This window comes from Hipposideros armiger, unplaced genomic scaffold (assembly GCF_001890085.2).
Source record: "Hipposideros armiger isolate ML-2016 unplaced genomic scaffold, ASM189008v1 scaffold_567, whole genome shotgun sequence".
Lineage (NCBI taxonomy): Eukaryota > Metazoa > Chordata > Mammalia > Chiroptera > Hipposideridae > Hipposideros > Hipposideros armiger.
Genome location: NW_017731917.1, coordinates 328,675 through 341,387, shown reverse-complemented (window position 1 = coordinate 341,387; position 12,713 = coordinate 328,675). Strand labels below are relative to the sequence as shown.

Sequence of the window (12,713 nt, the reverse complement as noted above, 5' to 3'; positions counted from 1 at the left end):
CCCATTCCAGCCAATTCCTGCCTGGTCTGCAGGCACAGCAGCTGAAATGGACCAGAAACCAGCAGAAGGGTGGTTTGCAGTGAATGTGTGTAACGTTGGGCTGGCGTGGGGGCAGGAGGTCCCAGAGGGGGCTGAGCGCCCCCAGAACTCTGTTGGAGGCTGACCCATCTGGGAATGCAATGACGCTTGGCCCCAGGAAAGCGGGCTCACACTTCCGATATTAATGGTCCACTTACCGCTTGTGTCTCCTCTCGTGTCTCCCAGGCGGAAGTATGTGCGGGAACCGTGGCAGAGGTGATCCAGTCTGTGGTCAACGGGGCAGATGGCTGCGTGTTCTGTTTCGGCCACGCCAAGCTGGGTCAGTGAGAGCTGTAATTTCCCCTGCTGCTTCTTTGATGCCTAGTCACCCTATTCATTCCCCCTGTATTGTCCCCGAGTCCTCAGGGTCTCCCGTAGGTGCTGAATCCAATAATCACGAATAACCATTTCTGCTCTGGAAATGTAGATGTCCTACCTAAGTGGATACCCTATCATGTAGGAAAACCTTTGCATCCAAGAGATGAACAAAGGGGTCGTGAGGTTCTTTCTGTTTAGTCCAGGTCAGGGTCATGACCAGAAAGCCAGCAGGAAAATGGACATTTTCTGAGCAGGGGCTGTTGGGAAGCAGAGAGGGCCCCCTGCCCCCTGACCAGGAGGATTTGGGTTGGTGATGGAGCCGACATAAAAGCCAGAGGAGTAGCTCCAAGCAAAGCCCAGAACCATGTTAGGACCTGTCTGGGAGAGTCTGACAGATCATCTTTGCTTCCCAGCATCCAGCTATCGGGGTTCCCCTGTGTTGGGCCCCTGGGAAGGGAGGCAGCTAACACCATCCCCTCCCCCCACCCCACTCGCCGCCTCCGCCGCCACCACCACCAGGTTTTGATGACTGAATCGCCTGGAAATGCCTTCTTAATCCTGATCTGTGGCCATCTGCTCACCAGGTCTTACCTTACATGCTTGATATGTTAGTAATTTGGGGAGCTCCAAGAAGTGTCCCTTGGCTGAGATTCCAACAGAGGCCTTGCAAATGATGGAGGCCAGTTTCAAGCCCGGACAGAAAGCCCTTATCATCCCACTGCCACTTGTCTTCCCATGCCTTCCTTCTCTTCATCTCTGATCAAAGCGCAGTGATCCAAATTTTAATGGAATTTGCTCATGCTATAAAAATATACACAGCATTTAACATGAGGAAGGATATAAAGCGTAAGCACATGGATTGAGTCTGGGGTGCTGATAAAAAGAACCATAAAAGTTAGGAAAGGTCCCTGCCTTTCCACTATATACGAAACAGTGCAGGAACAGGATAGCTTGTGATACTGGGGATCCGCTTGGAGGTACACTGTCATTTAATCTTGTCATTTGCCTGGGCTCTCGCGGTCTTTATTGTAGCCATCTAATCAGCAGCACCAGGAAATGTCTTTTTGTTACTCTTGCCAAAGGCTGCGTATTTCCCTCACCTTTTCATTTCCTCTCTTTCCTTCCCCCACCCCTTCTCTTTTCTTCTGCACCCTTGGCACCTGTTCTTGAGACGCTTCCAGATTGTTGCCCAGACACTCAAACTGCTGCTGTTGCTTCTTTGCCCCCCAGGAAAATCCTATACCATGATCGGCAAGGACGACTCCATGCAGAACCTCGGTATCATTCCCTGTGCCATCTCCTGGCTCTTCAAGCTGATCAATGAACGGAAGGAAAAGACCGGAGCCCGTTTCTCAGTCCGGATCTCCGCCGTGGAAGTGTGGGGCAAAGAGGAGAACCTTCGAGACCTGCTGTCCGAGGTGGCCACGGGCAGCCTGCAGGACGGCCAGTCCCCGGGCGTGTACCTGTGCGAGGACCCTATCTGTGGCACGCAGGTGATTGCTTCTGGAGCTTGGCGGGTTCCCAGGTGGCTCATCCCTACCTCTGAGGCTGGGGCAGCTCAAGCCAGGACTCACTCCCATGCAAACCGGGAGGCTCACGTGTGTTTACTTGAAAATGGACTGGAGCTTTACGGCCGCCGGCTGCGGGGCCATCTGCTCACCCAGCCTAAATATTTGTACCTTGAATCTAATTGACAATGAGCAGGAACTGCAATTGTCGTAGCATTTGGAGGAAATTGAATTTACTTTCTTGACGCCCCTTTCAGGGGGGGAAAAAAAAGTGCAATCTTTCTTTTGTTTAACAACAAACCGAGATATTTTCAGCTCTATACAAATAGCTACGGCCATTACTGGAGCTGTTTATGGCTCTATAAACTGTGTTTCTGGCACCAGTTTACCTCCGGATTAGTCGTGATGTAGAAAAAACTAATAACTGCTTTCTAATTAGAACCATGATCTAATTGCTAGAACGATGGAAGCCAAGAGAAGCTCCAGTTTGCCTTTTCAGGGTGTCACCCCTGTTATGAGTGTTCCTCTCTTGCTGTTTGACTACAGATGTAGGCATGGCTTGGGATGTCCCTGGTCCATACCCCAAATCAGTTCTTTCAGTCTCTCCCAGTACGCTTTAATTTCTAGTTTTGTCAGATACCCGCTTCTTCTAGATAGGTGTTCAATTTGATAAGCATCTGCGCCATCCCAAGTAGGATTGTTTCCACAGGTGAGGATCCCGCTCTGTGGTACCCGTCTTCTCACATCTGACCACACTCTTCTCCCAGCCATACCCTTCCGTTCCTGTATGACTCCTCCATTCCCAAACGCCTCATGACTTACAAGACCCTACATGTATCTTTTAAGCATCATCTCGTACCACTCCACTCCTTGCCACTCCTCTTCAGTTGCATGTAGGTCCCCTAAGAAAGCAGTGCCCCTCAAACTTCAGTGTGCATATAAATTGCTGGGGACCTTGTTAAAATGCAGATACTGGTTCCGTGGGTCTGGGATGGGGCCCATGATTATGCATGTCTAACAAACTTTCCAATGACGGACCATGCTTTCTGTTGTGAAACTCCAAGGCTTCCTCTTACCTCTGGGCCTTTGCATATTCTGTTCCCTGTGCGTGGAACACTTCTCCCCTCTCACTCTTCATCTGGCTAACTCTTTATCCTTTAGGTCTCAGTTACCTGTCACTTCTTTCAGGAAGCCCTCTTAGATGTTTCTCCTGAAGTCACTAGAATACTCATAGCATTTATATTGTGACTGCCTGGTTAGTTCTTGGCAACTCCCAAAGGGTGGGTACCACGTGTGACTAAAATTGGCTGTTCATAGTTTTAACGATGCATTAGATACCATTTGGATATGGAATCTAATTAGAATGCCAACTAGTTGGCTGTGCAAACCTTAATCCAGTGGTTCTTGAACTTTAGTCTTGATCACAGTTACCTAAACGACTTGTAAAATACAGATTGCTAGGCTCCACCTCTAGAATTTCTGATTCAATAGACCTGGGCTAGAGCGCAAAGTGTGCATTTCTAGCAAGTTCCCATGTGAAGATTCTGCTGCTGGTCCAGGGACCACACTTTGAGGACCACTGATCTGGAGCATAAGACGTGTTCAGACAGTGTCTACAAAGCACCTGTCATGGAAGTCAGTGTCCCCCTACCCACTGCTCCTGCCCCAAGCATTAGCTAGACATTCAAATATGCTATAACCTCCATTCACTTTCATAACTCCATTAATGAAGTTCCATGTAGGTGAAAGATCTGGTTAACTGAAGGCTAGGAATAATAATAAGAAAAGACCAGCATCCTCTTTATTGTAACTCTTCGTGTTGAAAAATCTTCAAAATTCTTTGGTTTATTTTTCTACCGTAGCAAATACAAAAAAGAAAAAAAAGAACACAACAGACTATCTCTCTGACATTTGAAGATTTTCATGGTCTCACGTTTCCAATATTGGGTCTCACAGTTCAGAATTATAGGTCCAGTTAGAGTCAGAGTAGAAAATTAGCAGAATGTGTACCAGCTCTAAGGCGTAGACTGCAAAATCATTTCTTTGAATGTATCAGAAATATGAGTTTCCTTTTCTCCCAAAAAAAGGAAGTGCTGGTCAAACTCTGATAGTATTTTTCTAATTAAGGTTTACTATGATTGCCAAGGGCTCTCATAGGATTTAAACACATTGTCTACAATACTTTCTTTAATCAGTTAATGAGTATGCAAAGCGCATGAATTTAGGAACTGAAGACAAAAATAGATATCCCTTAAATTATATAGATGAGACATTCAAGGATCGTGGGTGTTTTCATACACCTTTGACACTTCTTGTTTGTAACTATGCCAGTATATGTGGTCTAAAATGGGCTTTAATTACTCACTGGAAAAACTGAGAATTGAGTTAAAGCTAACCAAGTTTTTGCACTTCTTTGGGATACCAGTGCTGTCAACTAAAATCACATTTTGCAACCTGCCTGCCTCCAACCATCGAATCTTTGAAACCCAGATGTAGTCACATCCCTCGTGTTTTCCATGGTGAATGGATGGCCCAGGATGTGGGTTCGCTGTCCTCTGCAGACATCAGCTTGGGCCACTTGCTCCCACTGATCTCGCAGACACCACCATTTGCTTTTCATACCTGTTATTTTACAGATTCGACTTAAATTGTAAAGTGAGTAAAAAAATCAAACAATGTGTCATCCAATGAGGGTGCTCAGTATTAATCTTCAGGAATGAATGAATGAAGCTGAGCGTTGCCCATGAGTGAAAAGACCTTGTTTCAGAAGGACTTCCGGCCTTCGAGAGGCGTGGAAGGGACAGCCAGGCCTGCGGGGCGGGCAAGCCCTCCTCCGCCTGCCGCTTCAGCTCTTAGCTTATGTCTTCCAGCTGCAGAACCAGAGCGAGCTGCGAGCGCCCACCGCGGAGAAGGCCGCCTTCTTCCTGGATGCTGCCATCGCCTCTCGCCGGGGCCACCAGCAGGACTGTGACGAGGACGACCACCGCAACTCCCACATGCTCTTCACCCTGCACATCTACCAGTACCGGATGGAGAAGAGCGGGAAAGGGGGAAGTAAGTGGCCTCTTCTCTACCCGCATGCTTCCTGGTCAGGTCGCCCCGCACTGAGGGCAGCCATGGCCCGTGGTTAGCGGGGGACAGTGTCACCAGTCTGGAGTTTGCTGACTGGTCCTTCGAGATCATTGTTGAGTCTGGGCCGAAGTTTACTTTTAAACTGTCTAAAGGAAAAGGGTTTGCTTTGGTCAAGGTAATGTGTGAATGTTATTGCCATGGCAATGTGAGAGAAAAAAAGGTAGAAAAGAAAAACAGCTGCATAAGGGTACCTTTTTGTTCACAAATCTTTACAGGTGCTCATCATGAAAGACCAACTTTTATCCACCAAAGCACCCTGGCAAAATGTCACTAAGCAGTAGCTTGAGCCCATGATATGGACCCAAAAGAAACAAAGTCCTGCTTTTTATATAATCTATAAATTAGATGTTTGAGTAACTAACCAGATCTGGCTGCCTCCCTCCCTCAGCGAGTGCCCGTCCGTGATGTTTCTCTGTAGAATCGCAGACCCAGTCCCTGTGATAGCTGCACTGCCAGGAACCACCTTGGTGGGAATCCAGTCCTCTCTCGGCTGTCTCCAGAGCTGCACTGACCTTGGTGCAGTGCTCTATGCTTTGTCTGCCAAGTAGTGTATACTTGATGCTCTGCTCTTGAGTACCAGCCCCCAGCTGAGTATCTCAGGTGGGATCTTGCACCACCAGAGGAGTGGTCTGTTGACCTCCCTGGGCTTTCAGGGGCAAGCTGTGGGCCACAGGGCTGGGGTGGCTGGGCGGTGGCTTCCACAGTCTGTCAACGTCCACCTCTGTAGGGCTTTCAAAACACAGGCAACTTGCTACCGGCACTTTCTGAATGATTGTTTCAAGGATGCTGGATGCCAAAAACACACAAACAGACAAACAAACAACAAGCAAACAGCCCTGAGTGAGGAGAGGAACCCTGGTGGCTGGGAATTGTGAAGCTAATTGACTAACATGCAGGTGATCAACGAACCTGACTTGAGGCGGAGCCTGGAATGAAGACGTCCAACTGGGATCTGGGGATGGGCTCTCCAACTTCTCCCCAAGTCTCCTCGTTGCCCAAGATCTTAAAAACCAGTATCCTGGAGAGAGCTCTTGGGGCTCCTGTTGCCCCCAAGTGGAAGTTCTTCCCTTCCCCATCTCAATGCCTCTGTTGGCCCAGGCTTCTGGTATTGTTCCTACCCATTAGTTGTTGTTTTAATTCACATTTAATGAAGTATAATTTACATTCAGTAAACCTACCCCTCTTGTGTGTCCTTAGATGAGTTTTGGCAAATCTATATAGTTGTATAGTAACTACCACCACTAACAAAGTCATCACCACATCAAGTTCCGTCTTGTTCCTTGTAGCCAATCCCCTCCCCGGCCCCTGACAACCCCTGATCTGATTGTTGTCCATGTAGTTTTGCTTTTATCCAGAATATCACGTAAATGGAATCATGTGGTCCACGCGTGGACTCATGTGTCTGGCTCCTTTCATGTAGCATCTGAGGTTCATCCATGTTGCAGCACGTACCCGTCATTCACTTATTTTTCTTGCCACCTGCTCCCTTCGTTAGGACTGGGCCTAAAGAGTTGCGCTGCACCCCCACCCCCAGGGCTGAAATCTCACCATATACCCTGGCCTGGGCTGGAGGCCCGCCACCCGGGGCTAGCATTCGTGGCTCTGACCTTGGCTATTTGCACTGGCTGCTGCCCAGGAGTCTAGATACGCTTGTCCTCATTTCTAGTGTCCTGGGTGCCCAGGAAGGTGGACCGTCAGCAGACCGAGTCTCTCGTGATAGCCGTGATTGTGAGAAAGGCCTGACTGGGGATGAGTAAAGTGTTTTGAATAGGAATTCTTCAGGGGAGATTGATGGATTCTCAGGGTAAGACTCACCACGTATGGCACTTGCATTCAGAATAACGTTCTTAAAGAAGGAAGCAATGGGTTTAGGAGAGGAATGAGGGGGTCCAGACCTTTAAAATCCATAACAGAATTTTATATAACATTTCTCCTAACAGTCTGAGAGCTGACTTTAAATCCTGCCCTCAACTGTTTCTTCTTTCCCCCGGGCTGTGTCTTAGCAGCGTGAATGTGGGAGTCTGAAAAATGTTTATTGTATTCTTTTAAGCCGTTGATAATAATAATCATCGTCGTCAGAGCCTGCCGTGGATTCTTATACTTTCGGCAAAGGGTGACTCACAAAAGATCTGACTCTTGAGCCAAATGGCTTCCAAATGGCACTGAGTGGGAAAAAATCAAGAGGTGGGATAATCCCCTCCCCCTTCTAGGTTGCAAACCAAGCTGAAAACAACTCTGTTTTTGATTTTTCACTTTTTTTTCATAGTCCTGCTCTCCATGTGGAATCGAGAAGCAGGGAGGAACCTTGCAAACAAAGAAGCAGTTAATGAAGTTACTTCAACTGTAAGAACTTGAAAACTCGGTTTCCACAAAAGTGTGGGCTAGGACATTCCCTAAACCCAACAACCCACCTCAGATCAGTACGTGACGCACCCTAGGCACTTACTAAATATTTAACAGCAAGCTCGTCATTTCCTATTTATAAATGGTGGAAGCGAATTGCTTTTAAATAATAGATTCAGGTTAAAGAAAAAAGCAAGCACCATTAATGGCTTCCCAAACCTCTTTGGGTGCTTTCTAATGATTCTGTAGATGAGAACAAAGAGGGGTAAGCCCCAAAGGCTCTGGAGACGTCACCTGCCTGCCGAAGCACCTGGCGTCTTGTGGGGAAGGGAGCCAGGCCAGGATGTACACGGACTCCCAGCCCAGAGCTTGCTTGACTTGGTGGATTTATCTCTGTTGAAAATGTAATGAGGAGATTTGCAGTGTTGTTTAAAATGGAAATTTTGTTTACTTATATATAAGGAATAACCCCTGTGGACCTGGCAGCCAGAACTCAATTAAGGGAAAGTTTATTAATTAGCCACCCTGCGGGAAGCAGAGAGCAGAGTGGGCTGCTGTTAACTGGCCTTGAAAAGCTTAAATGACGGATTCAAAGAGGCCTCTGCCACTAGAATTAAACACGCCGTGTGGATAGACGCCTGAACTATACACACATAAGTGCATTTTATACACACACATCTACACACAGATCCACATTTAAGTAGACAGACAAAAACGGTTTACGCATGTCCAGTCAAGATAGAAAAGAAAATTCTATGTTGCTGTGTCACTGTTTTTGCAGATACCACTAGGTTAAGCTTAAAATATTTTTTATAGCTTAAAAGGTATTGGAGCATTAGTGGGGCTGATTCTTTACCCATCACGGAGGCTCCCAAGTTTGCTAAGCTGAATGCGTCAAGGCTGAGAACCCCCCATGGGAATTCCAGCATTGGGGAAGGGACCCTGAAGTCCTAATGACCAGGAGACACTCCTAGTAAAGATGGGTGTATTAGGAATATAGAGCAAGATGGGACGAGTGATGCTTCAGGGGAATACATTCATGATACAGAATTTTTACAAGTCCTGTTGATAAAGATGGTTTTTAAAAGCATCACTTTGGTGAGTAATCTAAGCTTGCAAGTACCTATTGCCCAGGGCCAAGAATGACACTATGTCTCCGATCTGTTCATTCGCTTTATTGCCTCTAGGGGAAGCCTAGAGGCCAAGTGTGGGCTGGGCTGGGCTGGGCTGTCTGTGTGCGTGTGCTGATGGGTGAGTGTACGTGCACAGGGGCACTCATATGTGTACAAGTCTGGTCAGGCTGTTTCCTTAATCTCAGTTTTCTTTTGACAAACAACCACTCTTTCGTTATATCCTGGAATGGCTTCAATCAGCTCATGCTCTATCCAAGGCTGTGTGGTCCACAGGACTCGAGAAATCCATCATTCAGGGGGCAGATGTGGGACATGAGACTTAGGAAAGAACATGGCTTCCAAGGAGGCAGAGCTGGGCGTCTGCTGCCCCTGATAGCAAACCCCGTGCAGGGAGGACTGCCACACCTGGAGGGCTGCTGCAGGGCCCCCATCTCCCCCTTGGCCAATAATGAAAGGACAGTTTTATATGTTTTTTAGATTTTTGTAACATACTTTTAAAATTCTTTGGCCAGGAGACTATTTCGAACAGTGCCGTCTGGAATTCCCACGGTAATCTCTCCTAGCCCTCGCATCACCTCCATCACAGCAGCAGTTGCAAAGCTTCTGAGGCCTCATGCCCCGACTCTACCAGCCTCAGCAGATAACCTGCTTCCTATTTAAGGAAAAGAAACCGTTAGTCTGGCGCGTTACCTCAGCCTCTCTCCTCTCACCTTCCAAACGTCCTTGTCTCTGTAGCTCGGTTCCCCCTACCCGTTTCCCATACATAGGCCTGCTTCCTCCCGTCTCCTTGCCCCTTTCTCCTGTCCCCTTGTGCCTCTTCCGGGACCTCGTCAATTGGGACCCCATCCGTCATCTTTCATGCTTTTATTTTCAATCTCTCCTACCACCAAAGTCAGGGCTGCCTCCTCCTGCAAAGAAGGGAGGGGACGATGACATCAGTAACAAAGCCTTGTCTGTACTACACGTCCTCTTTGAGCTGCCGCCTCCGTAAAGCCTTTCAGATTCTCCCCTTTGTGAATTATCTGTCTGTGGTACTTTAGGTCCCAAACCAGTTTGGTGGATGGCAAGCCATTGCCTTCCTCCACCTTATATTTCAGCCATTGATGGGCTTGTGTATTTCAGCTATTCATTAGACTGCCAGTTCCCTGAGGACAGAGCCCCGGTCATCCATCTGCCTGACCTAGTACTCTGCCCGGCAAATCAGTGCTCAGTCCTTACATTAAATCAAATGTGCTCAGTATTTTAAACAGGGAGTGAATTTCTCTGTCCTCTGGCTTAGCTATGTTTCACCCAGTTACCTTTCATGTAAGCAGATGGTGTGAGTTCAGAGCTGCCCAATTCTGTAACACAGTCAGGAATTGGTCAGTTCATTGAGAAAGTTAGTTAAACAGGAAAATCAGATAAAATGATACATTCATCCCGTAGACATGTTATTTCACCTCAAAACCTACAAATGTGTATTTATTCATTGATCTGATACCGGGCCAAGGTTTGTCTTTGAGATGAGGTTTCATCTTAAGGTTCTGACGTTCATAAACCACATTTATATTAACAGTTTGGGTTTCGCTTTAAATTTCTTCTAAATGATTCAGAAACATAAAAGACATCTGTACAGCCAACTGGGTATAGACTTTTTCTAGAGTCTTAAAATGTTTCCCACTCTATAATTTTTCATTCACACCTAATTCAGCATCGTTAAGGAAAAAAAAATGACTCATTTTTTATCACACCTTTCCAAAGCCTGGAGTTTGATTTTTATAGAATCATTAACTGTCATTACACAATCATATGTAGTTGGTTTACATAACATTTGATTATATTTTTATCTAGAATACCAGGTACAAGGGGCATAATTAGGTTTAGGAGAAAACCCAGCTGACCTGTATAGCTCCTTGTTTGGGAGCAAAAGTACGTAGACTGACTAGAGGACAGCCAGCACTGGTCACAAGCATTCAGCACGTGGTGGTCACCAGTCAGTGTGCCTTGCACACGTTATGGTTAAGGCATTGGTTAGGCTGGCCAAGTAGCAAGGAAGCTGTTCCCAAACATTGTTGCACCTGAGAATCACCTGAAGAGCTTTTCAGTGACTCCCATGCCCGTGCCACACTCCAGATCAATTCAATTAGAAAGCCTCTGAGTGGGAGCCAGGCCTCCGCGTTATTTTTAAAGACTCCAAGGTGATTTCGATATGCAGTCAATTTTGGAGACCACTAAGTTACGTGAAAGGTGAGTTCAAAGAGCTTCTACTTTATTGATAGCTCTGGACTTTCATCTTATATTGAGCATTCATTTTCTACGAAATCTTAGGCGATTTAACATCTACGAACCTCATTTTCCTCATCCATGAAATGGAGCTGGTTTTTGCATTGCAGGGTCGTTGTAGGAATTAAGTGTTATTAGGATAATTTGGCATTTCCTGTCACCTACCAAGTGCTCCATAAACTTGAGCTGGGAGCATGGCTCAGGAGTGGGGTTAAATTAGCATGTTGCTTCCTGTGGGGAGAGTAAGGCATGTGAGTAATTTGGTTTGGCCAAAGTCTAGACTTAAAATATACATATTAGGATATAAATACAGGATTACTCAAAGCAGACTGAATTATGTTCCTTTAACTCTGCAGCTGTGACCTCAGAAATCTGAAAAGTCAGTGAGGAACCTGCCTCTTAACTGCTAATAATTATCACCTGTTTCCTTCATTGATTATAGAACAACTTTCTCTCCAGCCACCTGTAGTAACGTAAATTCTGGGTAATAGCAAACAGCCGGAGCTCGCTCAGGGCACTTTGTACCCTTCCAGAGTAAGCACTGTGTGTGAAATTCAGAATTCTGTGACAATTGCAACTCCAGTGGGTATAGAGCAGAGAGTGGATTTTCCATTGTCTAAATGTGACTCTCATTTTGAGTCACGCAGGTATAATTATAGGTATTTTATAATATTATTCTCCAGCACGGTCTCAACTGTGCCTTTGTTCTCTGTGTTCTGTTTTACTACGTGTACGTTATGCATTTTATTCCATTACATCAAATGGGCTATTAGAGTCTGAAAGTCCAAATCGGTCCCTGTCTTTGCCCTTTAATCTGTGGTGCACGTGGAAATTCTGAGCTTCTCATGTCTATGTAATTAGGTTGCAAAACAGATGATATTTTGCTTTAAAAATAACTATTTCCCTTGCACGCTGCCATGACCTGATCTTGTATGATACAAAGTGGGATAAAAGAGAAGTAACATGTTATATCTTCCCTTGTAAGTGTTCTTATGGGGGATAGTGGAAGATAAACAAAATATCACATCCTTAATGTAAAGCGTTCTTTGCCATAGATGTACCGTCGGCTTTCTTAGCCAACCCCTATTCCACCTTGCCCCAAATGACCTGGTACCTGGCTGAGCATTAGGCCAGGGTCTCTATGATGATCAACAGATAAACCACTTATGGGCCATTCAGGTGTTAACTTGACCAGTTTCAGAATTCCGCCATCCAAAGGACATGTAGGGACAAACAGTATTCTTTTATTAGACACTTACCTTCTCTGGAATAGCATCCCGTTCAACCCACAGCCACAGGAATTATTCATTTATTTATAGGATGAATCAGTAGGCTTTAGAAGGTCGGTGATGTGTGCTGGACAGAATTTAAGAGAACCCTGATATTTGTAACCCCAGCATGATTTTGTTGGGGTTTCCTCTTGGGTCATGAATACCACTCTTTTACTTTCTCTTTTCTTTTTCCTCAGATTTCCCAATGCGCTCCCTGAAGAATAGATGAGTGTTTGCCAGAACTTAACGCCCTCTCTCTTCTCTTGTTTCTCCTGTGGCAGTGTCTGGAGGCCGCAGTCGCCTACACCTCATCGACCTCGGCGGTTGTGTGAAAGCCCTTAGCAAAACTCGGGAAGGAGGCTCAGGGCTTTGCCTCTCGCTGTCTGCTCTGGGTAATGTCATCTTGGCTCTCGTCAACGGCAGCAAACACATCCCGTACAAGTAAGTGTCCCTTTCTACTGGAAGAGCGAGATGGGGTAAGCATAGGGCCGGGACTGGCTGTGGGACTCTGGGTCCAGTGACACCTGGTGAGGGGTATGTTACAGAGGAACAGTCTGGACAACACTGTTAGTTAATTGCCAGAAACGAGCTTTCACCAACAACTGTGTAATGCATCGCCTCATTCAGAAGCTATGGAAATACTTAAATCTGCCCCAGTCCTAACTTTA

The 12,713-nt window shown here is 46.2% G+C and overlaps 1 protein-coding gene across 1 annotated transcript in view; it reads left to right on the top strand.

Moving 5' to 3' along the window:
• KIF26B (kinesin family member 26B) overlaps positions 1 to 12,713 on the top strand; it is a 166,358-nt gene that overhangs the window by 75,291 nt on the left and 78,354 nt on the right. The window contains exons 4-7 of the mRNA XM_019623854.1: positions 265 to 358; positions 1,627 to 1,889; positions 4,775 to 4,958; positions 12,327 to 12,486. Of these exons, the coding sequence (XP_019479399.1) occupies positions 265 to 358; positions 1,627 to 1,889; positions 4,775 to 4,958; positions 12,327 to 12,486 (701 nt within the window). The remainder of the gene's footprint in view (positions 1 to 264; positions 359 to 1,626; positions 1,890 to 4,774; positions 4,959 to 12,326; positions 12,487 to 12,713) is intronic.